This window comes from Myotis yumanensis, unplaced genomic scaffold (genome assembly GCF_028538775.1).
Source record: "Myotis yumanensis isolate MYYU_CA2020_CCGP unplaced genomic scaffold, mMyoYum1.0.hap1 SCAF_4, whole genome shotgun sequence".
Classification (NCBI taxonomy): domain Eukaryota; kingdom Metazoa; phylum Chordata; class Mammalia; order Chiroptera; family Vespertilionidae; genus Myotis; species Myotis yumanensis.
The window spans coordinates 109,010,294-109,037,799 of NW_027223755.1; the positions used below are offsets into that span (position 1 = coordinate 109,010,294).

Below are 27,506 nucleotides of genomic sequence, written 5' to 3' on the forward strand. Positions count from 1 at the left end.
GTGGGTCCCTCTCCCAGCTGTGGGTCCCCCTCCCAGCCGTGGATCCCTCCTCCCAGCTGTGGATCCCCCTCCCAGCCGTGGATCCCCCCTCCCAGCTGTGGGTCCCCCTCCCAGCTGTGGGTCCCCCTCCCAGCTGTGGGTGCCCGTGCATGAATCCAGATGTTCTCATCTGAAAGAGGGGACGTGGGGACTATGGTGCTGAGCTGTTTCATCAGGGAGACCCAATGAGACATCATTCTTCCTAATCCTGAGATGTTATTTTTATTATTTCTTTCTTTCATGAATGTCCAGTGCAGATTCCCAGAGGCTGCCTGGCACCGTAGGGCACGGGGGCTGCGTGGACGGAAGGGCACGGGGGCTGAAGGGCATGGGGGCCGTGTGGACGGAAGGGCACCGGGGCCGCGTGGACGGAAGGGCACGGGGGCCGCGTGGACGGAAGGGCACGGGGGCTGAAGGGCATGGGGGCTGTGTGGACAGAAGGGCATGGGGGCCGTGTGGACGGAAGGGCACGGGGGCTGAAGGGCATGGGGGCCGTGTGGATGGAAGGGCATGGGGGCCGTGTGGATGGAAGGGCACGGGGGCCGTGTGGACGGAAGGGCACGGGGGCTGAGTGGACGGAAGGGCACGGGGGCTGAGTGGACGGAAGGGCACGGGGCTGCGTGGACGGAAGGGCACGGGGGCCGCGTGGACGGAAGGGCACAGGGCTGCGTGGACGGAAGGGCACAGGGCCGCGTGGACGGAAGGGCACGGGGGCCGCGTGGACGGAAGGGCACGGGGGCCGAGTGGACGGAAGGGCACAGGGCTGCGTGGACGGAAGGGCCAGAGCTGAGGCAGAAGCTGAGAGCCGGACGCCGAAGAGGTTTGCAAATACACAAGAGGATGTCACTCTTCTCACTAAATCTTTTAGGCAAATAGGTTGTTTTCATAAAAACGTTTATTTAACTGCAGTGGGTTCTTGTTCTTTTAAAAGGAAGGAATAAACATGGTTAGTTGTTTCTTCGCTTCAGTGTCACGTGGTAAAGGCCTGTCGTGGAGCCTTCCGGTGGCCAGGAGACCACGCAGCTGCTCGGTGACAGGCCCGGGAAGCGGGTGTGTGCGGGGGGCGGCCCTGGGACCCCTCGGCAGTGGGTCTGCGGGGAGGCGCCGCGACTGCCTGGTGGGCGCTGCTCAGTGCAGAGGGCTCACCCGGGAACAAGGACTCCCCGTCAACCAATCGCTACACCAGTGGTTCTCAACCTTCCTGATGCCGCGACCCTTTAATACAGTTCCTCACATTGTGGTGACCCCCCATTTCATTGTGACAAATTGAACGTAATTAAAGCATAGTGATTAATCACAAAAACAATATGTAATTATATATGTGTTTTCCGATGGTCTTAGGTGACCCCTGTGAAAGGGTCGTTCGACCCCCAAAGGGGTCGCGACCCACAGGTTGAGAATCGCTGCTATAGAAGGAGCAGGTAGGGGAGCCAGCCTCACCCGCTGCCACCAGTGCCGCCTGGGCTCCGGGGGAGGCCTGGACCGGGCCCCAGCGCAGGGCAGGGAGGCCTTCAGGGTCCAGTTCAGTCCTGGCTGGACTAACTTGGTAGCTTTGGCCAGTGACTTCACCTCTCTGTGCCTCAGTCTCCCCATCCGTCAAATAGTCTGGGCTGTACAGAGTCAGTGGCAGGGTGCCCCGGGGGGGGGGGGGGGGCTGTTTGTTCTAAGCGGCGGCTGCCTCTCCTGCATGGACAGGGGTGGGGGGGGTGGGCGGGGGTGTGGGGGGAGGGGGAGCTCCAGGCTGTGCCTCATCCACGCCCGACCCAAGGAGGCCCTGCCCGCTCATGATGTCATTGTGGGGGAGCAGCTCCCCTCCCTTCATGGCTTTCTGGTGGGTATTTCATGAGATCTACACGAGTCGGGTTAACAGGAGAAAATAACCAAATTCCGTTACGCACACACACGCATGGGGAGCCCACGTGCACCAGAGGTTCAGGACAGAAAGGGACCGAGGCGTGGGGAGGGGGCACGGCCCCAAATGTAGATTCTGTCAGAGAAAACGTGTCTCACGAGCCCACAGCGTCTCCACTGCCTTCAGCTCAGAATAACCCACAGGCCCGAGGGGCACGTGTTGGGCAGATTTGTTTCAGCCCCCAGTCCCGCCTCGGAGCCCCCTGAGGGGTACCTTCTGGAAGCTGGGCTGCTCGGTTTCAAAGGTCTGGCTTGCAGCATCTTCCGGCGCCGGAGCCAGGGACAGCCTGAGATCTCCTGGTCTGTAGCCGAGGGGCTCCGGGGCCTCCGGCCACCTAAGAGACGCCTCACATCTGAGCTGTGCCTGTTGGGGTCCCCTCCAGCCCCCCATCAGCGCGGCTGTGGGAGAGGGCAGTGTCCTCAGCGCTCCAGCCAAAATGGGGGGAGGACCTGGGAAAAGTGAGTTTGGAGACTCAGCCAGAGAGTGGGGGAGCCTGGAGGAATTCAGGATCCGTCCAGTTTTCAGGCAGAAACAAAACTGAAAAGACAGTGAATCAGTGAACAGCCCCAGAATCCAGTACCCGCAGAGGTATACTACTGACATACAAATTTCCTCTGCGAAATCACCCTCATTTTATCAAAGATAGCCAAATTAAGACTAATTCATTTGCAAAATAAATCAAGTTTCAATAAGTTTGGCCTGATTATTGGTATAAGTCCAGCACGAATAGTAATTAAAACACATAGACTCTTTTATTTTTAAAATAATTTTATTGATTTGAGAGAGGAAGGGAGAGGGATAGAAACATCAGTGATGAGAGAGAATCATTGATCTGCTGCCTCCTACACTCCCCTCCCCCACCCCTACTGGGGATTGAGCCCAAAACCCATAACTCAGGCATGCGCCCTTTCCAGGAATCGAACTGTGACCTCCTGGTTCATAGGTCGACGCTCAACCACTGAGCCACGCCGGCTGGGCAAACCAATTAATTTTAATTTACTAAATATCTCATATTTGTAACACAGATAGACACACACAGAGACACAGAGACCTTTTAGCCACGAGGCAGGTACAATAATGCAGCATTCACCAGCTTGTGAAAGAACCAGTTGGATCCACACTGAGGTTCTGGCAGATGGAACAAGTGAAGGCTAGCTGCTGAGATGGCTAGAGCTATTTCTTATTAATATTTATGGAGAAGACAATCTCATGGGAGCTATGGCTAGATCTGGGACCAGGGTGCTTCTATGTCGGCTTGCACTTTTAACCCTGCCTCCCCGCTCCGCCGTCTTAGGAACGGAGGGTGGTAAAGCCATTCAGGCAGGCTTTGAATGGCTTCCAAATGGCCTTTGGCAGAAAAAGATGCCCTCCCCACTGGGCCATCCTGTTTTCTCTATTTCGCCCTTATAAATATTTTAAGAACAGGCCTTTCATCCTGGTCATTTTATTCGGAAGCCCTTGCTTTCTAATTGCACTTTTAAACGATCTAATCCAGCGGTTCTCAACCTGTGAGTCTCGAACAATGAAAATACATCCTGCATATCAGATATTTACATGACGATTCATAACAGTAGCAAAAGTACAGTTATGAAGTAGCAACGAAAACAATTTTATGGTTGGGGGTCACCACAACATGAGGAGCTGTGTTAAAGGGTCGCGGCGTTAGGAAGGTTGAGAACCACAATTATTGGCACATTCCTCACAATTGCCGTGGAGTCTTAGGTTGTGGTTTCCCCGAGAGCTGGCCACAGTCGGGTTGGACCACAGCCGAAATGGAGTTTGTCCTGGCCGTCCGTATCTTGGAGCTTCCTACCTCACCAAGCAGTGTTCTTGGGACATAAAATGTTTACGTTGTCTTTAAGTAAGCTTTTGCCACTCTTTTTCTTTCATTTATCTTCTTAAGTTCATTTAGCAGGACCTGGCTTTTTTATTTTTTACTAGAGGCCCAGTGCACGAATTCGTGCATGAGTAGGAGGTGGGATGGCGGGGGGAGGGGCCATGGGTGGTTGGCCAGCCGGCCCGCCCCCCGATTGGGGTGTTGGGAGCCAATTGGGGGCAGGTGGCCGGGGGTGGGGGGCAAATAGGGGCCTGGATCAGGCGGGTTGGCTGCCGCGGTGCGTGCCATAGCCACCAGTTGTTCTGGTTGTTCTGCTGTTCTGGTCTCTGTGCTTTTATATATATAGATTTTTTTACACTATCTGCAAATGTCTCTTCTCACTGGCAAGGATGTGATGGTGGGAGGGAGCTCTCTTGGCCCATGCAGATGAAAGAGACATTTCAAAGATGGAAGGAGCCTGGGACCAGCCCTGCAGCCTTACAGCGGCCGGCCCAGGGACAGCCCGCAGCGGCATCTCTGGCCAGCGGGTGAACCCCATTCTCAATAATTAGCCCACCCAGCAGCATCAGCCGGCCCAGGCCTGCGAAGCCTGCCTCTGCGTTCTAACGAGATCCCCAGGAGGCTGATCCACGCAGCCTGGAGTTTGAGAAGAACTGCTCTGACACAGTGGGGAAGGGTTTTGGTTGTTCTCAGTCTGCGATGGCAAGCAAGGTTGCAGTGAATATGGTGGTCGATGTACTTACTCTCTGGGATAGAGTTCCGAGGTCAGACCCTGGACAGGGATTGCTGGTCCCTGGAAGAGGGACCTTTACCAAAGTTTTTTGTCACAGTATTTGTATTGATTTTAGAGAGGAAGGGGAAGGGAGAGAGCAAAGCATCGATCAGTTGCCTCCTGCACACCCCCACCTGGGATCGAGCCCCCAACCCAGACATGTGCCCTGACCAGGAATCAAACTAGCAACCTTTTGGTGCACGGGACAACAGCGAGCTGGTGGGCCAGGACTACTGAAGGTTTTGACTTGATTTGTTCGGCTATTTTCTATTTTGTTTTTTAAGATTTAATTACAATGCTGTGGGAAAGCCTGCTACACTCCCTCCTAGATGACTTGATTTCTCAAAGCTTCTTCCAGAAAAAGGAAGTCACTGTGCGCCCCCTGGTGGCCGCTTTCTCCATTGATTAGCAGTGGTTCTAAAGGAATTTGCAACCCCAAACCCATCAAGGGCTAGCTCAACCCACAGCAAATGAGGGTTCCACTCCCACCCAGAGTCTGGAGGCCACTTCCCATCACAATTGAACAGAACTGATGCAACAAAGGGCTGTTTCCAAGAATACTTTAACATTTTAGTGCAAGACTGAGCAAAGGGAGTTTTTTTGTTTGTTTGTTTTGAAAAAAGTCAGTATGAAATGATTGATGCACAAAAAACCATACATATTAAAAATGCCCCTGGATGAGTCTTGACATATGCATGACCTCAGAAACCACTGGCGCAGGTGACACCCACCACTTCCCAAAGTTTCCGAGCTCCCCCTGTCCCTAGACAACCACTGATTCCATTCATTTTCTTTCACTGCAGATTAACTCACATGTCCCAGAATCCTATATAATAAAAGGCTAATATGCAAATTGACTGAATGGCGGAACGACTGGTCGCTATGATGCGCACTGACCACCAGGGGGCAGATGCTCAATGCAGGAGCTGCTCCCTGGTGTTCAGTGTGTTCCCACAGGGCGGGGAGCCGGCCTAAGCCATCAGTCGGATATCCCCTGAGGGCTCCTGAACTGCGAGAGGGCGCAGGCCAGGCTGAGGGACACCACCCCCCCCCTACATGAATTTCGTGCACCAGGCCTCTAGTTTTATATAAATGACATTATGTGATATGCACTCTTTTTTGTCTGGCTTTTTATCTTTTGCTCAGCATAATTATTTTGAGATTCATCCATACTGTTATGCTTATCAATAGCTCCATTGTACGGATATAGCACAATCTGTTTATTCATTAATCTGCTGATGGGTTGGGGTGACTGTAATAAAGTCCTTTCTTGTGAATAAATACTTAGGCGGGAAATGGCTTGTCACGTGATCGGCGCACAGTGCATCGTTAGCTATTTAACTGGCTTCCGGCGTGGTGGTGCCATTTGCACTCCCGGCAGCAGGGACCAGGGCTCTGCTGGCTTGGGCTCCTGTCCTTTCTTGGGCCCCAGGTCTGAATCACAGGGGGGCTCAGACTGCGTGGCTCTCTTCGCCAGCCCTGGGGCTTTGGGTCAGCCGTGAACTTCTGACCGCCTGTTACTGGTCGGATTTGTTGCTTGGCGTTGGGCACTCTGGTCCGAGCCTCCTGCTGTGGCCCCGTGACTGCCTGTGAGCGTCCCACACGGGGCCCGGCCCGTGCACACGCTCGCTGGCCACAGTGGCCACTGGACCTGGCGCTGCCTCTGCGGAGCGGCCCCCCGCCCTCCCCCACGCTCGGGCTAGCCTCTCACGCCTCTGTCGCGGTGGTGGCCGCAGTGAGGAAGCCACCCGCACTGTTCTCCCTGCGTCTCACACAACATCCAGGGGGACGGGACCACCCCTACCCCCACCCCCGCGGGGAGCAGACCGGGAAGGACCTCAGCGGGTTTGCAGACACTGACCACAGCCTCTGGCCACCGCACTGCTTGGCTTTTTGAATCGTAGACGGGGATGCTGGACGCTGGGGCGTCTCTGGCGGACAGCTGCGGGCCCTGAGGGGCTGGCGGCGGGGCGACCTGCAGGCGAGGGCGCAGCCTCGCTCTGCAGGAGGGTGTGCTCGGACCCTCTGCGTGAGGGAGGCTGTGAACCGGCCGTGGAGCTGAGGCTGCCTGTGCGCCGAGGCCGCTAGCAGCTTCCTGGCCTCTCCACGCGAGGTTCCAGGAGCAGCCCTGCTTCCCCTCCTTGTGACAGCCAAGAGCAGCTCCAGGCACTGCCACCTGTCCCCTGGGACGGGACCAGGTGCCCCTGGTGGAGAGAGACTATTTGGGGACGGTGGGGCTTGGTGGCAGAGGAGTGAGGAAGGGCAGCGGCCTGGGTGAGGGGATCCGGTCCTCCCGCTGCCGGAAGACGGCAGAGCTATAACCTGAGCTATAAGGAATTCAGGTCACCATGTGCTGGTGCCCGGCAGTGCCTCTGTGGTGGCAGGAGCTCGGGTGCTTCCCTGAAGCCCCCAGGCGACCCTGGCAGGCGGCACTGCCCCCACCTCTGCCCCCTCACTGGCCCCGGGCTTGCAGGGCAGACACCTGGGTCTGTGGTCTCCAGGCCGCGCTGCTCCTCGCCGAGGGCCTGCTCTGATGCCCCACCTCGGGGGGCACCTGGCTCCCCAGCTGCTCGGGTGGTCGTGGGGGGCATGGTCACCAGTGCTGCTCTGTGGAGACAGGAGCCGAGGCCAGAGGGTGCTTCCGTGGGATGCTGAGCCGAGCCTCACAGCAGGACCCATTTCGGAGGCGACCCCCACCCCTGCATGCACCTCGAGTCTCTGGAGGAGCCATTCTAAAGTGTGGGTCCTGGCCCCAGGAGTGGGGGGACCTGACAGGCTTTTCAGTTCAAGAAGGGACACTGAGTCACAAGCAAAGAAGGCTTTTCCCTGCAGCAGTCGGGTGTCTGGCACCTTCCCCTCCCCTACCATCTCCCCTCCCCTCCCACTTTGACAGACGCCTCCACCGGGAATGGAACGCAGTTTGGGTTCTGGTTCTGTTATATAGTTCCTTTTAGTTTATGGCAAACAGCACTGATTTTCTGTACACACTCAACTTGGTCAATAAACGAAGTTGACTTTAAAAACCATGAAATCAATGAAAAACCAGGGGGTTCAGTGATGCTGTCGCGGGGGCCTGTGAGTTGGCATCAGGCCCTGGACTGTTTAGGTCCTGTCATCACTTGAAGTCGGCCCCCTCGGGGATGGACTGTGGACACAGCTGCCCAAAGTTGAGTCCTCTCTCCAGGCAGGTCAGGGGTCTCCTTACCAGTGGGCCGCCAGCCAGGACAGGGCCGTGGATCCGAGCCGTGCGCGAGCAGAGGCCCCTGGAGTTCTCTGCTCCTCGGGACGTGAGCGTCCACACAGCTGGCCCTGTGCCGCCCCCGCTTTCTGAAGAGTCTCACTGGCTGGTTCAAACATTAGTTTTGGATGAAAACAGATGTGAGAGAGCAGAATGCAACATACTCAGCTGTAAACGCAAAGCTTAAAGTTCTGGCCCAGATCCCCCGGGAGGTTCACCCGCAGCCCCGAGCCTTGGGGGCCACACAATTTGAGAAACACTGCTCTACAGTAGTTCCCAGTCCAGGCCGCTGGGGCACCCAGTTGTGAGGCGGGAACCGTGTAGGCGCACCTGGTGTGTAAGCCTAGCACCATGACTGTCCCTCCCCTCTGGCTTCCCCAGTGCCTGCTGGGAGGTCCCTGGCCGGGGCCCCGCCGCTCACATCTGAGAATGAAGGCTCCCCAGGGCAAGACCTAAACCTTGGAGAAGAGGGGAACAGTCACGTGCCAATGGTGGAGCATACAGCTGGACCTACAGCCAGCTGCTCGATAAAACCGCAGTTTGTACTCCTGTCTGGATCGAAATCTGTCCTGCTGTCAAGAACTTCACCTCCACCTTCCCTGGCTCACCCACATCTTTGGTCCACAAGTGTCAACAGGTAATAGTTTATTTCCTTCCCCTACTGAGCAACTACCATGTGTCTGACCAGTGACCACACATCTGAGCAGGAGCTTCCTTGTCACCTGGCACAGGACCTAGAGGTCCTGCTGGGACAGGAAGACACTTGTGGCAACGGGAGCAGCAAGGGGCGGAGGTACCTGGGGGACAGGAACACAGCGGGAACGTCTGGGAGGGTGAGGCAGTGTCAGCCCCGCACGGGCCCCAGCACAGCAGCAGGAGCACCTCGGGCGGCGGGAGCACCATGAGCCACCTTCGGAAATGACTGGCCGTGCTCTGGCCTACATGTGGACGGGGAGCTGGGCTCCTGCGGGCGGTCAGTGACCTGCACCAGGACCCCGGGGAATGTCAGACTCCCAGCGGGATGAAGGGGCAGGTGGGAGAGACGAAAGTGGGCTTCGGGGAGGCGCGGTGTCTTAGGGAGCAGCGCTGTATTATTGAAGGACCAAGCAAAAATCAACCACTTGCTAATTTTTTTAATCAAACACTTTATTTCCACATAACAAGCGCAAAAAACTCCCAAACACTTGAACAATACAATTAACGCAGTTATGAAGTCAATTATATACTACTCAAAGCCCCAAAGGTCAATTAGCGTGACGTCCCAAACATTTCCAGACGTGGTTTTTCAAAGCTACCTTTGGTTTTTGGAAAAACCAGTGTGGAAGTCAATACACATCGAATGCACGGAACACGGCTTACACCTGGCAAGTGGCCGCAGTGAAGCCTGGCGCTGCGAGCACAGGCCGCCGGAGCCCGCTGGAGCGGGAGGGGGCCAGTCCGGCGGCTCCTGCTCGGTAACAGAGGTCTGAGCTTAACACTAGACACTGCTGGGCAGTGAGCCTCTTGCTCCTCGTGTCTGCTGAGGCCTGCGATGGGCACGGATGGCAGGGAAGATGAGTCACAGGAGCGCTGAGCAACAGGTCCCACAGGCGCGGAGGGCAGGCGGGAGCCAGCTACTCTCTCCCATTGTTCTCACATTATTTCAGGGTGAGATTGTGGATAAGTTCAGTTAAAATGTTCCAATATTTGCTTATATTTTTAATCGGTTGCTCTATGAGAACCCTCATACATAGCAACTTGAAAACTTTCATTATAAAAAAGAGCGTACAAATAAATTCACAAAAAAGAGACAGTTGATGTTGAGCAGCCAAAAAGTCATGGTTTATTATATCTGAAGAAATTTCATAATTAAACACAACCAAACTGTACATTTTACAATCACATTCTATTTGTAAACAGTTAAAAGCCACTGACTTCTTTTGCATCATAGGACACAAACAGTTAGAATCAAGGCAATGAAATGATGGCAAATTCTGTGTGTTAAAATTTTTACCCTTGTTTAGTCTCTCCTTTGACTAAGCAAGCATTATAATACCATTTGTGGGCAAAAAAGGGGGGAGGAGAGAAAGAAACTGTAAAAATGGTGTAACTCGTTAGTTTGCAACAACATTTAAAATTTCCTTTCTACAATGAACGACTCTGTAAGCCCAAAACCGTGCTTACAGGATGCATAGTTACTGATTTCGGCTTTAAGGTACAACATTAGACATAACACAGTCACGACAGCAGACACAGAGCCACTTGATGGAATTACAAAAATGATTCCCTACTGATCATTAGCAAACCATCATCACACTAATAAAAAGACAGCATCTGAAGCAGAACGTCAAACTCCAGCTTGAAGCGTTTTTTTGTTTTTTCTTTTTTTTTTTGGCAGAGAAAATTCTTTAACAGAGCAATACATAGTATCAGTGCTAAAACTTGGGGGTTTCCTTTTTTCCTATAAGAAACTACAAGGTTTTGTTTTTGTTTGACTGGGGACCCGGTTTTCCTGAGAACCATGCTCTTTGATTTAGGACAGGAATAGAAAACAAGAACATGGCCAAATGCTGCTCCTTTTCCCAGAGATAGAAAGCATCTTTTAAATCCTCCTCTTTTTTTTTGTCTTTTAAAATTTTTTTTTTAATGATGGAAGAGTAAACATTTTTTTTTTCTCAAAAAACAAACAAAAAAATCTGTAAACAAGAAGGTCAACGTGAGAGCCTTCAAAAGAAAATGGAAAGCCCATTCAAAGTGCAGGGCCCCCCCGGTGCAGGCGGGCTGCAAGTCACAGCTGTGGCCACAGTTTTTCAAACTGCAGAGCGAAATTCTTTAGTTTTAGAACATGAAGAAACGGGTGCAACACTTTCATTATCGTCCTAAGTCAGCATCATAACGTGATCTCCAACTCCACGACACACAGTAAGGTAGCGGACGTCAAGGCATAGTGGAGAGCGCACACCTTAAGGACATCCTTGAGTAAACATCACACGGAACAGCTGCCCCCCCATATTGCCGATTAGACGGAGAGAACATCATTCAGTGCAAAGGTAAAAGCTCATACGTTATCAGCCCAAACAATGGTTTTGGAAAAAAAAAAAAAATAAGGGTGGGGGTGTGGGAATAGGGGTAAAAAAAAAAAAAAAAAAAAAAAAAAAAGAACCCAAAGGCTAAACATGATGAATTCGCACAGGTGAGCTCACTACGCGGTCAGCACGTATGGCGCCAGTGGGAGTGTAACGAGAGACACCTTCACATTATAGTATTGGCCTGCATGATTCAAGTATTCAACTGATATGTTTCGGGGAAAACAAAGTGGAAAATGTGCAGAGAAGAGCTGTTCCCACAGGCGCCCCGGCTGCAGGCGGCGAGCTCAACTTAGTGCCCCTTTCCTTTGCATCTTGAGGTTGCGGTCACGGTCATGAGTCTACCTCTACCTGTCACATGGACTCTCCACCCCCACCGAGGTGGTCAACAGAAAGAAAAGCATTGATGGGGGATGGGCTGCTCATTCCTCGGGGGTCACTGCTGCTTGGAGGGCCCCACAGGCTTGTGGAATAGTGGGGGGTCCCCCAGAGGGAAGTGCCATGGAGGTCTCCACAGTTAGTCCCCGCCAGCCCAGCACCATTCCAGTGACTGAGATCAGTCCGGCTGGAGAACGGGTGGGAACAGTCGAGGGAGCCCAGCCGGTTCTGGCTGGACCCGAGGGACTGCCAGCTAGGGGAAGGGGTCAGAGACTGACTTTGTGCAAAGAAACGACTGATCTCCTCTTCACTGGCAAACTCAGCGAGAATAGTAGTGTTCCCCAGCACACACCTGGGGAGGGAGAAGCACACGTGAGGACCCAGCCACCGGGGGCTCCCAGGGATTCAAGAGGGGGTGGCACCAGCGTGTCTAGGACACACCAGGCACCCAGCACACCCTCCCGCCTCCCTGCATGAGCACGTGCCTGCAAAACCATCCCACAGGGCCGCAGTGCCGGGGATGTTCTGGGGCCACCAGACCAGGCGCTGAGGGAGGTGTGCTCTCGCCCCAAGCTCTCCAGGCGGGAGGGCTCCTGGGTGGTGCACAGAGCAGCCAACTTACATGTGCAGAGACTTCTGTGCCTTCACTACCTCTTCCTTCGAGCTGTAGCGGACCAAAGCGTTTCCGTGCGGGAGGTTCAGGTGGAATGTTATCAGGGGGCCATGCTGCATGCACAGGGTGCGCAGAGTCGAGCCGTCGATCTAGGAGACAGTGCGAGTGCCAGTTAGCTGCGTCGCGTGGCGCGAGGACACCAGGGAAGCTGTCCCGGGATGGGACTCTCGTCCTCCCTCTCGCCTGAGATGTTTCACTCCTGGTGCTACTTTCCCCTGGGACTCACCGCTGAGGTGGGGTGCGGTGCCCCCTCCCCATCTCCACTGGGCCCAGAGCCATACCCCTGTGGCCTCTGGACCCCGGGACATTCCCCAGGTCCCCAATTCCTTAGCCACTGCCCTGCTGTGGCTTCCAGTCTTCTCTCCCCTGCCCTGAGGCAGGACCCATCAAGGCCCTGCTCCCTGTGGGATGACGGCGGGATCTAACATCAGCCTCCAAGGGGGGTGGCCCAGAAACTAAGAACATGGCCTCACTGAACAGGGCAGATCAGGGCTCTCCAAGTGCACCAAGCTCATCTGCTGGCCTGGTGAACTGCCCAGCCCTGGTCCTAGCCCACATCACTGCCCGTCTTGGGCTAAGACCAGGGAATCGGCACATTTCCCAAGGCAGAAGGGCTGCACCAGCCCGCAGCCCGCCTGGGACCTGAAGCCGTCTCCTCTGCCAGCCCTGCCTCCGTTCAGGCCCGGCAGCCCTCTCCTCCACGTAAGAAGCCGGAGACCTCCTCTCCCAGGCCCCCGCGCGTCCGCACACCAGTGCCCGTGCCCTTACCTGAGGTGTAAGGTTTTTTAGAACAAGCCAATTTGTTATTCTCCCTGAGCTGCTCTCACCCCAGCTGGACCCTGAACAAGGAAGAAAGAGGACAAGTCAGTTTCCTGAGACTGTGGCTGGAGTGATAACTCAGGACAAGCACATCCCAGTCCCATCATTATCCGTGGGGGTCACGGGGCTCCTGGCTAGTGAGGCACAAAGAAGGCCTCCCTTTGGGATATTTTCATTTATGAAGCTAAATCTATCTCAAAAGACTACCACGTGGGGAAGGCCTCTCCAGTGTCCCCCTCTGAGGGGCACTCGAGCTGGCAATTGAGCAGACAGCCCCGTGTTTGTCTGGGTCACCATGGGAGCATGCCACTGCTTTCTGCTCTCTCCCAGCAGCAGACCTTGAAGATGTGATCAAGTCAGCCCAGTTTACAACTGCTCCCAGGTGCCTCACAGACACTCCGTACAGCTCGGGAGGTAGCTCCACCCACTTCTCCCTGCACACGGCTCTTGGAACCTTCTGAGTCCAATAGGGAGCCCCAGTGCGCCCCCAGGTCTGAGCCTTATGCTGCTCCCTCTGCTTTGCTTGGCTTCCTGATCGCACTCAACTCCACCAAGCCTCCTTAGAGCAGGCTCTCAGGCATCCCCTCACTATACACCAGCCACTTACAGCAGCTGCCCCCCAGGTGGCTGTGGCCAGAAAGAACAATGTACACACAACACCCATTATATTAATTTGCATTTAGTAGCTTAAAACAGACTCAAGTATTCTTTTCATGTAATCAAAACTTCTCCCAAAGGAAACGCTCTAAGTTTTATTTCAGCCAATCACCTGTCTAAGAATCAGAAATTATTGAGATATTACCATTTTCAGCCTGGAGATGACAAAGTTTGGTACAGTCCAGGGGCAGGGCATAACGAGGTAAGAACCGGCAGACAGCTCGGAGTTCACCCGGGGCTGTGTGCTGGGGAGCCGGGCAGTGCAGTGCTGGTCATGTGCAGGAGCAGGAGCAGGAGCCCTGTGCCCCTTTCCTGAGACAGTCTGCTTTATGCCCGCTGGCTCTGTCTGACTAGCAGCACCCGTTCCTCTCAAATGTCTCTGGTTAGCCCAGCTGGCGTGACTCAGTGGTTGAGCACTGACCTATGAACCAGGAGGTCACAGTTCCATTCCCGGCGGGGGCACCTGCCTGGGTTGTGGGCTCCATCCCTAGTGGGAGTTGTGCAGGAGGCAGCCGATCAATGTTTCTATCCCTCTCCCTTCCTCTCTATCGATCAAAAAAAAATAAATAAATTAAAAAAACAAAAACCCTGCAATACATTTTATGAGTCCCTACATTAAGGCCAGGCTTTCCCAACCCTACTGTGGCGGCTTCTGCTCTGTGTGCCACATGTGGTGTGCTCTGAAGGCTGGTCAGGAGCGAGAAGTTAGCACACATTTAAGAGGAGCAAGTGAGGAACTTCTCAAAGAAAGGAGCCCCATTCCCCTCACTCACCACTGTCTGCCAAGTGTTCTTAGGTGAACCGGGTGACGGGGAGACCGAGAAGAGCGTGCAGGAGCCACACGCTGTTCTAGTTCTAGCCCCCTTGACAGAGGACACTGCCCCCGTCACACCAGCCTGCGTGCTGGCGAGTGCTCGGCACTTCATCTTACCTGGGGTATACCTGGCGTCAGAATTTCCCCATCCTCCACCTACACGCAGAGGAGAATTATCCCACGTAGACAAGGGAGGCTTCTGACCAGTGAGCCCCGGAGGCGGGCGGGATGGAGCAGTGATGTTTTTAGGTGGCAAAGGGACCTTCCACAGCTCATGGGCCAGAGAGGTGTTTGTGACTGACCCCGGAGACCACGTCAATTTGGAATCGCTATTTCTGGCTACTCAAAGGGAACAAAAAGTGGGAGGGGGGAGATATTGCTTTTAGAAAAGATCAAATTTAAATAATAACATCCACTCTCCCGCTGAAACCAAATCAAACAAAGTGAGACTCTATTAAAAACCCCTAAACCTAACCAAACTGCCCAAGAAAACAACAAGCCAAGAAAGTGCTCCTTCACCTCCAAACCTGACCCCGCAGGCAGCCGATCAATGATTCTCTCTCATCATTGATGTTTCTATCTCTCCCTCTTCCTTCCTCTCTGAAAGCAATAAAAATATATGAGAGAGAGAGAGAGAGAGAGAGAGAGAGAGAGAGAGAAAGCTAGTTTCCTGGCTGCGGCCTCACAGAAGCGGGTGTGCGGTCAACAGACAGCACTGCTCCACCAGAGTGGAGAGCTTGCTGAGAGCGTGACCTCAGCAGAGAGGGGAGAGGGCCCACTCCCCGCCCCGCCCACCTGAAGTGCTTTGTGCTGTACTGCTGAGGGGAACGTTGTAGTTGGAGGCACGAATGGATGACCAGGCACTAGTTGAAGGCAGCGTGGTGTTCAAGGATGAGGATGACCCTATGTGGGGGAAGAGCCCAATTAGTCATTCCCAGAGTAAGCGACACGGTGCCTTAGAATAAGCAAAAGCGCCCAGCAAAACCGCCACTTCACAGCCGTCTCAAGAAAGGACAGGCATGCTCAGGCTCACAGACGCTACCCAAGGCTGCACCTTCTTTCTCGCCCTCCAAACAGCATGCTGACAGCTGTCTCACTGGACAGCTCGGCCTGGTCAGGCCTTTCTCCTCCTCCACCGTGCCCCAGATTCAGTCTCCGAAACCTAGCCCATGACCATTTTCTCTAGTTTAGCTCCAGACTGACCATTATCTGATCGCTCTAACAGCTTCTGCTGGATCTCCCACTCCAATGCAACTGCTCACCCACCTTGAATAAAGGTTGACTCTTCCACTCAAAACTTTCAGTGGTTTCTCTTGATATCAAAACTAACCCTCCCTCCTCCCCCCGACTTTCAGAATCTCCCACAGATCAGAAGCCACCATCTCTGCGGGCATGTCTCCCATGAGCCACCAGGACATGAGGTTCCCGTGCGGCTGTCCCTACTCCTTCCCCTGGGAAGGTAGTGGCTCTCCCTACTTCTGCAGAGCTGTCAGCCCAACTGTGCTGGAAGGACGACTCCTCACCACTGTGATATAGCAAACACCTGCTCGCCGATGACACGTCTAATGTAAGATGCAGACTGGCATCTTTATTAAAAATTGTTTAAAGGGGCAGATGGAAGGATAAATGTTACAAGAACAGAAAATACTTTCATTTCCTTCTCCTTCCTTCCGGTGCACCCACAAAATACAGTAAATATAACCACGTGTACGTAGTAGGATGATTTTATTTGATAACCCATTAAAAAGTGCATCTGGACTATAGGGATCCTTAAAATTGGTATTATTTCCACTCTTTGAGAGACAGTCAAATTGCTTTTCCAGATGACAGTCTTTAATATCCAGTGTATAAATAAATAATAACAAAAACACACCTTTTACAAAAAACACCCATTTCTTAATAACCACAACAGTGTAAAGGAGGCAACAGCCTGCAGCTGCTAATACAATGACCGGAAGGCGACCAGTTATTGGTCCTCTGTTAACTTCAATGTGTGTTTACTGTATCAAGTGAGAATGAATCCTCCTCACTTAAAGTGCTGAGGAGTCGCCTACGGGACAAGAGGCCCTTCTGCTCCCACTGCCCGGTTTCCTGGGCGTCAGGGGCTGAGATGTGCTGGTGACGTTGCTGCTGAGGCCTCACACCTACTCTGAGCCACCCTTACACCATGCTGTCCAGAAACAGAAGTGTACCCGCCTACGTACCACTGTTCCTGTCCCTGAGGTGGTCAACTTCCCGCACAGTGTTAATTGAAAGATTGTTTATGACACTGCCAGGAGTGACGTAAGGGTCAGTTTCTGGGTCAATGTTTGGATAACCTTTCCATGGTTCACCAGGGCGGAATTCTGGAAATGAAAACTTTAAATTAGTTCAGGCTTAATCATCATTTTAAAATCCATTACTAAATAATGTAAAATTTTTACTCCTAAAACCTATGTAATTTGCAAGTATTTTGATTCGATAACAAAATGAGATGAACATAGGCTGTTATTTATGAATAACTTGCAGGTTTTTACAACAGGACCCAATGCTCTGGGTTTGTATACCTCCAACAGTAACATCCTACAGTGCTCTATTACCAGGCACAAGGCCACAGCAACCGAGCAGGCGGTGCAGGCCACGGGAGCGATTCTGCCTACTCTGCGGCACAGCTGAGATGCTGCCCAGGAGGCTCCCTGGCACAGGTGGAGACGGGGCCTGAGTGCCAGTGGCGGACAGTCCCACGCTCACTGCTGGAGCGGAAGGCACTACTGGCCACAGGGCAGATTCATTTGTATCCTGAGCACTCAGCCCAACAGCCAGAACTGGGCTAAACCATTACCCAGTCATGACAGAAGCTGCTGGCATCTTACCTGGTGGCCAGTTAACACTGCTAGAGCCATTGGGCGATTTGGCACGTGGCCAGCCATCTCCCACTGAGCCTGGAGGGCTGGCTGGCGAAGTACTGCTGTTCATGAAGTCATAAGGAACAAACGGAGACTCTTCCAGCCTGAAACCACTTGAAATAGCACCTATAAGGAGAAATATGACCATGAGATGGGAGCAAAATACATGACCAAGGTCGGTCCTGTGCTCTGCGGTGTGTGAAGATGCACGGCTGGGAGCTGATACCACCACAGTTCATGTCATCCCAAGAAGGGCGTGAGTGACAGACCGGGATAAGAGTACAAAATTACTGCCAAGTCATGAAGACACTTGTACTGCGGCCTGAACTGAGAACAAGCACAGTGCACCCTTTGTGGGGTTCCTGCTGGGGGTGAATGAGAGGTACTGGGGGAAGAAAGAGCTGCAGTTAAGAACGTCCTGATATCATCAACAAATGACAAGTGCTGGCAAGGATGTGCAGGAAAAGGAACCCTCGTGCACTGCTGGTGGGAAAGCAGACTGGTGCAGCCACTGTGGAAAACTGTATGGAGTTTCCTCTAAAAATTTAAAATGGAACTCCCATTTGACTCAGTTATCCTACTTCTAGGAATATATCCCAAGAAATCAGAAAGACCCATCAGAAAGGACATATGCACCCCTATGTTCATAGCACAATTTACAATAGCTAAGATCTGGAAACAGCCTAATGCCCATCAGCAGATGAGTAGATTACAAAACCGTGGTACATCTACACAATGGAATTCTACGCTGTGGTAAAAAGAAGGAACTCCTACCATTTGCAACAGCATGGAAGGACCTGGAAAGCATTATGCTAAGCGAAATAAGCCAGTCAGAGAAAGATAAATATCATATGATCTCACTCATTTGTGGGATATAATGAACAAAAATAGAGCCAGAGTCATAGAAGCATGGAACAGACCATCCAACCTAAGAGGGAAGGCAGGGGAAGAGGGGGTAAGAGATCAACCAAAGGACTTGTATGCATGCATATAAGCATAACCCATGGACACAGAAGTAGGGGGGTAAGGGCACGTCCTGGGGGTTGGGAGCAGCTGGGGAGAGGTCGATGGGGGAAAAAGAAGACTTATGTAATACTTTAAACGATAAAGAATTTAAATTAAAAAAAATATATTTATTTCTATCAACACCCCCTGCTCTCCAAAAAAAATCCTGAGTGGCAAAGAGCAGGAACCCAAGAATGTCTAGGGAAGGAGACAGTGAAGATCTTTGCCACCAGGACATTTACATTTCTCCCCTAGACTCCACCCTGGGGACTACGTGGCACTGGTAAAGGTATCTGTTACCACGAGTGTGAAATCCCATCAAAGCGCAGCTAACATTTAGGAATGACCCTCTGTGTTGAGATCTATCCTCCATGCCCATCCCTGAGCTCATTTTAGAATGAGTAATGCTTTACACAGTGGCAAACAGCGTTTTCTCATTAGGACAGGCCAGTTGCTGGTCACAGAAAGCTGAGTGAGATGGAGTCCTTGCCCTTAATGACAGTGGATTCTCACAAAGAGGTGACTAAGTGAACAGCGATGGAAGGACAGGGCATTAGGCGAGGAAGGGCTGAGCCCTCATGCAGAAGGTTGGGGTGGGATTCTAGGTGCAGGTGCAGCCTGTAAGGACCTGAGGAGAGGAACGGAGCAGCAGTCTGAGAACTGAAAGACCATTTTGTGAGCAACATGGAGGATGGGGCCTGATCTCAAAGGGAGGGATGCTGAGCCTGCTGTTCTAAACGTCTGGAATCGAAGGTGGCCCAGGCCTCACCGCTGTAGGCCAGCCGTCCTGGAAGGCACGAGGGCAGCATGCTCACACAGGACTCTGTCGGACACAGCAAGGAGGACCTCGCCTTGAAGCGTTTTAAGAGAAGTGAGACCGGGACTATGTTTCGGGACCCCGCAAGGCAGGTGTGCAGGGAAGTGGGCTGACGTCGGGAGACAGTGGAAGGGGCACTCGTCACAGGTGGACTGGATGTGGCGGTGGGAGCAAGGAAGAGCTCAAGAATATCTCCCGGACCCAAACAGTGGTCGACTGCTGAAGGAAGGAAGGAGGAATGAAGCACTTCGGCATGCTGCAACACGAGTGAGCCTGGCAAGCACTGTGCTAAGCCAAAATGCTACTCACAAAGACCAGACAGTACCTGCTACCACTCACAGCAAGTGTGCAGTAGAGACGAGTGTACGCGCACAGGATGAGCTTTTGCTAATGGCTAGGAGAGATGGACAAGTGGAGGCGGGAAGAGTGACACCTGAGAGGCTCTTCTGGGGTCAAGAAAACGTTCAGAAATGGATTGTGGTGACGCATGCAGTACTGAGAATACACTGAAAGCCACTGAATCGTACTTTAGAAAACGTTGTAGATATGTAAATTATCTCAATGGACATGGACTACAAAGCGAACATCTCTAAGTTTCCAGCTTCAATCACTTAATGGGAGGACGCACAAGTTATTGCAATGGGAGGGCAAGGTGAGAAAGGAGGGCCAGGACCTGGCCACGAGCCTTGTTTCCGTGGGTGGGAGGAGCTCTGGTTCATGGACTTGAGCTGCTCTAGCTGGAGCTTCTGGTGAAACACAGGTTCCCCTGGAGGCAGGTCACAGCCTCCAAATTCCTGTGCCAGTCACTGAGGGCAGCAGAGCAGGACCTCACCAGGCCCTCATGCCACTCGCCAGGGCATGACCTGCCCCTGACCTGATGTGGTCATTCCACCAATTCTCTTCCCTTCTTTTCTGGCTTCCTCTTCTAGCTACTTCTATTTTTTTTTTGGGGGTGGGGGGGGAGTGTTAATCCTCACTCGAGGATATTTTTTTCCATTGCTTTTCAGTCAGAGTGGAAGGGACGGAGGGGAGAGGAGGGGGGCGGGAAGAGGGAGAGATACACTGATTGGTCACCTCCTGCACAAGCCCCCATAGGGGTGGGGAGTGAACCCTCAACCCTTTGGTGCGTGGGCCGGCGCTCTAACCACTGAACACACCAGTCAGGGCTCATGTGCCACACACTCTTTACTGTTCTCTCTCATTCAGTTGGTGAACTTGCAGACTCTGCCCGTGATGAGTCTCTCTAAAGCCATACCCATCGCTGTCATTCCCTGTTCAATCCTCCAGTGGGTTCTGACTTTTTCACTTGCTTACATACTCAACTGTGTATGTACATATGCACCTATACATCCCAGGAACAGTCCTGGGAAAGCAGAAGGTAGTCTATTAACTAGTGGCTAGATGAATGGATATTAAATAAGATGAAAATATTTAAAAACTGTAATTAACTGGTGAAAAGAATAATGAATCTATGTGATTTACACATAACAAAATATATCAAGAAAATGTGTCAATATATAAGAAAATGCTAGAAATCAAATTATGGTGGAAGTGTTTAATACCCTACATTACATTAAATTGTGTAAATGTTAACAAGTAGAACATTAGAACAATAAAATCAATTGCAAAAAACTAAAAGACCATCAAAAAGGAAATAATTTTTTTTAAAAAAATGTATAATCTGATTTCTATTTTGTGTAACAACATTATAAAGGTTAATTTTGCTTTTTTAATTTCAACTAAGATTTATTAATAAAGCACTTTTAAAAATATGTATTTAAAATAAAGGCCTAAAGTTAATATTCCACAGTTGTTGTTTTTTAAGGTAAGAATATATTTTATACCATGTTTGCTGGAGTTTTGATCCAAAGATGTGTTCACAGAAATGCTGTCCACTGTAGTCCACTTCCTTAGTCTTGACTGTGGCTCTTTAATACTGTTCATATCCATATTTACATTCAAGTTTGAGTTCAAGCCTTAAAAATAAAATAACAATTAAAAAATTTATAAAATATAGCATGTTCCTCTTCGTGTACAACTTGCACTTCCTAGAAAAACTAAGTAATGTTTTCAATCTTGCCTGAATTCCTTAATAGAGATAATCCTGCAAATGTGGCACAGCCACATAATTACAAAGGCCGGGCAGGTGGAACCGACACTGTCCCTGGCCAAGGTCATGCAGACACAGTGTGGGGAGAAAGAGCCACAGTGAGGTTACCAGAGAGCACAACGCAGAACTCCTATGTAGTTATTCTGATACTCAATAATACGTTTTCAAACCATAAAACTGTTAGTACTATAAAACCGCATTATCTGTAGGAAACTATTTCTCCACATAATTTTGATTATTTTTAAACTACAGGCCCGGTGCACAACATTCATACACTTAGGGGGAGGGGGAGGCCCCTCAGCCTGGCCTGTGCCCTTTAGCAGTCCGGAAGCCCTTGGGGGATGTCCTAAGCGGCAGTCGGACTTCCTTAGCTCTGGCGCGGAGGTGGGAGAGGCTCCCACCACTGTCGCTGTGCTCGCCAGCCATGAGCCTGGCTTCTGGCTGAGCAGTGCTCCCCCTGTGGGAGTGCACTGACCACCAGGAGGCAGCTCCTGCATTGAGCGTCTGCCCCCTGGAGGTCAGTGCATGTCATAGTGACCAGTCATTCCACCGTTCAGTCGATTTGCATGTTACCCTTTTATTATATAGGATTCCTTGGCAGAATAAGAAAAAAAATTTAAAGAGGCCAAATATTAAAGTTTATAAGCCTATCTCTAATAAGATATCTCTCTTTAGCTACTTTCCAAGAGTACCATGCATAAAATATTATATATGATCACTTTCAGTTACTATCTTTTGCTTGCAAACTGAATAATTTTCAAGTCACTGACCAGTCAAAAAAGATTGTCAGGGCACATGCCCGGGTTGCGGGGTCAATCCCCAGTGTGGGGTGTGCAGGAGGGGTCAATCAGTGATTCTCATCACTGACATTTTTATCTTGCTCCCTTCCTCTCTGAAATCAATAAAAATATATTTAACTATATAAAAGGCTAATATGCAAAGTGTCCCCGAGGGGGAGTTTGACCGGGAGTTCGATCGCTCGTGACGTGCGTGGACCACCAGGGGGTGGCACAGAGCGAAGGCAGGCCCTGGCTGGCAGCTCGAAGGCCCCGATTGGCCCTGATTGCCGGCCAGGCTTAGGGACCCTACCTGTGCATGTATTTCGTGCACCGGGCCTCTAGTATTTAAATAAACAAACAAACAAACAAACAAACAAACAAACAAACAAAAGAACTGTCGTGCTCTAACAATTGCACCTCAGGGCCAGACCCGCATACTCTAAGGGGCAATTTACTCCAACTCTGACAATGACATCTCAGGATTAGTCTCATGGAACAAGGATGGAAATGTCTATCTTTAGTACTGTGGTCAGAAAATGGACCCATTCCTCCAATGTTTCTTAAAATGTGATCTGGGGACAGTCAACATCAGAATCCTCTGAGATACTTATTAAAAATGAAGTCAGATCTTTAACACATATCCAGCTGGTTATTCTAAAGTTTTAAAAACAAACAGTTTTAAATACTTTGGTTTCATGGCAGTTCACAGGATATTAGATCAGCTAGACTTAAGAACTTTAACACGAATTCTCTAATATCATATCTATTTTTGAAAAGAGAAATTACAGTTGTTATTCTCTGGACCCATCAATTAGACCCAAGAGTGGCAAATTCTTTTTTCTTTTTTTTAAAATATATTTTATTGAATTTTTACAGAGAGGAAGGGAGAGGGATAGAGAGTTAGAAACATTGATGAGAGAGAAACATTGATCAGCTGCCTCCTGCACACTCCCTACTGGGGATGTGCCCACAACCAAGGTACATGCCCTTGACCAGAATCGAACCTGGGACCCTTGAGTCCACAGGCTGACGCTCTATCCACTGAGCCAAACCGGTTAGGGCGGCAAATTCTTTAATGGTTCAGAGAGTAAACATCTTAGGCTCTGGGGCCACAAGGTCTGTTTCTATAAGACTGTTTTTACAGCACAAAAGCTACAGAAAATATGTTAATGAAAGAACAGGGCTATGTTCCAATAAAACGTTATTTACAAAATCAGGCAGCTGGCCAAATCTGGGCAATAGGCTCCAGTTTTTCACGACTGATTTAGAGAACCATCCTGGTGTTTGCATAGGCTAAGCAGACTTTTTTAATCAGGAAAAAGTATCTCTTGCTGTGAAGCCAGCCTGGACAGGAAATCCATATACAGTGGAACCTTGTTTCTGGAACTTACTTTGTTCCGGAAGGCTGTTGGAAAACTGAATCATTTTTTCCCATTAGAAATAATGTAAATTGAATTAATACATTCCAGATCCCCAAATAACCCCCGTTTTAACCTTTCTTATGTACTGTACATGTCTATTGTACTGTTTAATCTATAAACACTTTAAAAACAAAAAGGACATGAAATGTAAATGAATATTTAACAAAAAAATGTACAGTAAAAAAATGAAAATTTAACAAAAGCAACAAAACATAAAAATATTCACAGCACAATATCCTGAGATGTTAACAGTGGTAACCTGACTCATATTCGTGCATTCTCTCCTTTGTCACCTGAGAGATGTGTGACTGATCATACAGGCATCAGCATGAAAGGGCTGTCCGGTTGAGAAGCCAATTGTTCGAGATGGGAGATGTTTGAGAAACAAGATTCCACTGTACAGTGACTCCTCACTGGCCCAGTGTGTATGACCAGCATGCAGCCACACAGTGCATCTCTTCCCTTTGCTGAGACCCAAACCCCTCCATGCCTGTGGCATTCTTTTACTACTCCCACATACACTGCGTTTCTGGGATTGCCTGGTCACCACGTGCAGTGGTCACTGACAAGGAAACCACAGCTGGGAATGTAGAGACAGTGAACAGTTCCCAGGACTCAAAGTGCTACGTAGGCCCCCGCTGAGAGCCCACGGCAATACCAGGGAGAGCCAATCTTGCGTCAGCTCAGCAAGAGCGAAGGAGCAGCCGGAGCAGGCCCCACCCTTGCCCACAGCCCAGAAGGTGCAAGGAAACAAACTATCTTCACCACAGCTGGACCAGCAGGGTGAGCAACCAACAAAGCTGCATTACAAGAAACCATTGTCCGGGCAGAGACATAAAAGTGAAAATGAACAGGATGGGATCAAACAAGGGTCAAAATAGAATCGAAGGCATAAGGAGAAAAGGGACCTAAGGCAGGGGAACAGGTACAAGCCTGACATTTCCAGAGGGAGTACAAGTCTGGAGACATAGTGAGAAAGGGAAGGGAAAGCTACAGGAAATGTGACAAAGGCAACCCCCATTTCCTACAGTTATCCCAGTAATCATGTATAAATATCTAGACAATAGTCAAATTTCTAGCTTCTGAAAACTACAATGCTACTGTTTCTTAGCTGTTTTGCCAAAGCAGCACTGCTCAGTATCTATCTCTCTGGCCCTTCCCACTTCCCTTCATATCCTACAATTAAATACCTGAGGGTCTTAAGAGAAATATTATCTTTATTCTAACCCATTCAAATATGAATGTGGTGTTTTTGAAACAGTGTGGTTTTCTTGAAGAGAGAGCATGAAGCATGTTCCCTGAAGCATGAAGGCTACACCCACAAAAGGGAACAGCTAACGGACCAGTGTTGTCTTCACGAGGGAAACGCCCTGCCAGGTCGGGGATTTCCACGCACCAGCTAACCGTGTGGCCAAGGAGAAACCCACCTATAGGGAAGTTGCTGAAAGCATTTACTGGAGATGGCCCTTTTTGCAGCTCAGGTGTAGTGTGAGGCAGGACATTTTCAAGGAAAGATTTCATGGCTGGCTGATGGAGTGACTGCTGCTGAGATGGCGGCGTCTGCTGCTTCACCAACAGGTTTGGGTCAAGTTGGCGGGACTGTTGCATCATTTGCTGCTGCACACTAAGAGGTCGACCCTTAAAACGACAAAACAATTGGGAAAAACTGTGAAGTCTTTCCAGATACCCACATATTCCCCTTCATTTTTTCATCCACTTCCCTCTCCTCAGAAGGTGCACAGTCACCCTGTACCAGCTGGTATAACTCTGGGCAAACAGAGGACTTGGTGAACACCGACTGCATTACGTCTTCAGGAAGGCCTTGTGAGTCTCGTTACAATGGAAGTGATGTGAGGGGCGGGTCAGCACAGCGAGGGGAAGACTTGGACCTACCTGCTGGTCTTGCTGCTGCCGGTTCCCAGAAGGCACGCTTCTCTGACTCTGCGTCCTTTGCTGCTGTGCTAAAAATCGCTGCGGGGAAGAGTGCAGACTGTCAGTGCCATGCCATCACAGATCAAGCTTCAGTGACCGTGGCACGTGGACCTGCAGAGGCACGGCTTCATCTGATCGGTGCCAACAAGTCCTGCCTAATCGAACACAATCTCTTCCTGGACTCTGGCCTCCAGCAGATCTGTTCAATCTAAACTTCTACTTCATCAGAAAAATTCTTCCTCATCACTCTACCCCCAGCGCCACCCCCGACTCGGCTGGGCTTGCTCTCATAGCATCATGCCCACTGGGCTCACCATCTCCTCCACGGACACACTGGAAGCTCCACGAGAATCATGGCTGCTGGTATGCCCCCTGCACCACCTCCTGCAGTCTAGCCCACAGGGGACAAACTGAATGCACACCTCGGGACAGGCCAGCTCTCCACGCACCTGTAACTGGGAGATCTGAGAAAGCTGGTTGAGTTGGGAGAGCTGGTTCAGCACGGCTACCTGTTGAGGGCCAAAGAGCGGATTCAGGCCACCGTTGTTTGGTGCATACTTCAGCAATGAAACTGGAACCTGAGGATCACAATGGTAAGTTAATAATGGGGTAAAATAATGCAAACTAGCTACAGGTACAATGTATTTTAAATTATCAACATAGCAATTAAATGTATGGACTATTGTTTTGGGGAGCATGTTATGTACCTTCTGTTTTCTCTGCTTTACTAATTTACTATTCGCATATACTTTCATGAATTAAGTAAAAGATGAGAGATGAATTTTAAATCAGTAAATGTACTTTGCTATTGTCCCCCTTCAGAAGTTTTATGAAATATAAGATAAATTTTAAATTACCTTTGACTCATTTTCTTCACCCTCCCTACATCCTTTGAATTAGCTGCATTTCAAAGATGTCAATAAAAAGTATTATCACTGCCCAGCCAACATGGCTCTGTGGTTGAGTGTCGACCCATGAACAGGTCAAGGTTTGATTTCCAGTCAGGGCACATGCCCAGGTTGCAGCTCAATCCCCAGTGTGGGGCACGCAGGAGGCAGCTGACCGATGTTTCTCTCTCAAATCAGTAAAATATACATATTTAAAAAAATGTATGATGATCAACCATTCACCTAACCCTATATAATAAAAGTGTAATAGGCAAATCGACTGGACAGCTTACCAGCGAAACGACCATCCGGGACCACGCTATGACACCCACTGGTGCCAGGCCAGCCAAGGCAGGTGTGATGCAATTGGTTGGGGGCCCGGCCATTGCCCCATGATCGCCCAGAAGAGGGAGGCCCAGGCCACTGGCCGGCATAGCGATCAATTGGGAGGCTCCATGATTGCCCCAAAGAGGGAGGCCTAGGCTGCGGTGGGTGGGTGGGGCCCAGGCGTGAGGGAAGCCCAGGTCGTGGAGGGAAGCCGGTCGGCAGCCGGGGGAAGGAAGGCCTATTCTTGCACGAATTTCGTGCACCGGGCCTCTAGCTCAATTATAAAATTATTCAAGGTTCTTTTCCAGGGAGGAGAAGGAAATACCATAGAAATTTATTAACCTGAGGGGAGAGTAATGGAGGAGGCACTTGAGCACGGAGATTAGGCTGAGATGAACTGAGAGGTTGTGCTGGAGGCTGCTGCAGGCCCCGGGGTTGTGCTGCTGTGTTTCCAACACCAAACATACTGGGATTGCCATTCTACAAAAACAAACAGCCAGTGCTCTTCAGGACCAACAGCTCATTACCACGTCGTACTTCTGATTTAAGTACAGTAACTACACATAAGAGAGAGCTTATTGCTTCTACAAATCATTCAACAGAGAACCTAATACACACATGGACTTACCTGTCTAACAGAATTCAAGTTTTGCATACCCAGCCCTGCTATGGAGCCGAGGGCCTGGTTAGGTAGTGCACTATTTGAAGGGGGAAGCTTCATGCTCTGACTGGACATAAACTGCAAGTTTTGGGATTCATCTGCTACAATGCCATCCTGATTGGACAGATAGAAAGATGCGCAACACCAGCCAAGCAAACAAGTGGAAGGGAGAAATCATTGCAGGAACAGAAGTCACATGACATTCCAGCATCAACAGGAAACAGGCAGAAAACAGAAGAGATCAGATTAGTGTTAATTCTAGAGCACAGAAAAAGAACCAAACACATTTTATGGGGTTAAGAAGAAAATACAAATGCAATCCCTGTGATAAATTGAGACATAGAAAAGACAATGAACTACAAATCCAGTAAGAGGATTTGGCACTGGATCTTAACACTTTATATTACATGAAATGTTGTAAACAGTGAATGAGAAAATCATGCTATTCAGTGTCTTGGTGTATTAGCCCCATGGGTAA

General features: G+C 50.4%; 1 protein-coding gene across 6 annotated transcripts in view; it reads right to left on the bottom strand.

The window, feature by feature from the left end:
- Nucleotides 1-9,591: 9,591 nt before the first annotated feature.
- Nucleotides 9,592-27,506, bottom strand: part of TNRC6A (trinucleotide repeat containing adaptor 6A) — an 85,376-nt gene continuing 67,461 nt past the window's right edge. For 5 of the 6 annotated variants that reach the window (XM_070413655.1, XM_070413654.1, XM_070413651.1 and 2 more), the window contains 13 exons: nt 26,996-27,142; nt 26,710-26,847; nt 25,603-25,731; nt 25,115-25,192; nt 24,649-24,859; nt 20,756-20,887; nt 17,057-17,215; nt 16,409-16,549; nt 15,000-15,107; nt 14,322-14,543; nt 12,683-12,753; nt 11,864-12,003; nt 9,592-11,593 (listed from right to left, as the gene is read on the bottom strand). In XM_070413655.1, the coding sequence (XP_070269756.1) occupies nt 11,218-11,593; nt 11,864-12,003; nt 12,683-12,753; nt 14,322-14,543; nt 15,000-15,107; nt 16,409-16,549; nt 17,057-17,215; nt 20,756-20,887; nt 24,649-24,859; nt 25,115-25,192; nt 25,603-25,731; nt 26,710-26,847; nt 26,996-27,142 (2,052 nt within the window). In that variant the 3' untranslated portion in view covers nt 9,592-11,217. The remainder of the gene's footprint in view (nt 11,594-11,863; nt 12,004-12,682; nt 12,754-14,321; nt 14,544-14,999; nt 15,108-16,408; nt 16,550-17,056; nt 17,216-20,755; nt 20,888-24,648; nt 24,860-25,114; nt 25,193-25,602; nt 25,732-26,709; nt 26,848-26,995; nt 27,143-27,506) is intronic. The other variant, XM_070413653.1, reaches the window with a different exon arrangement.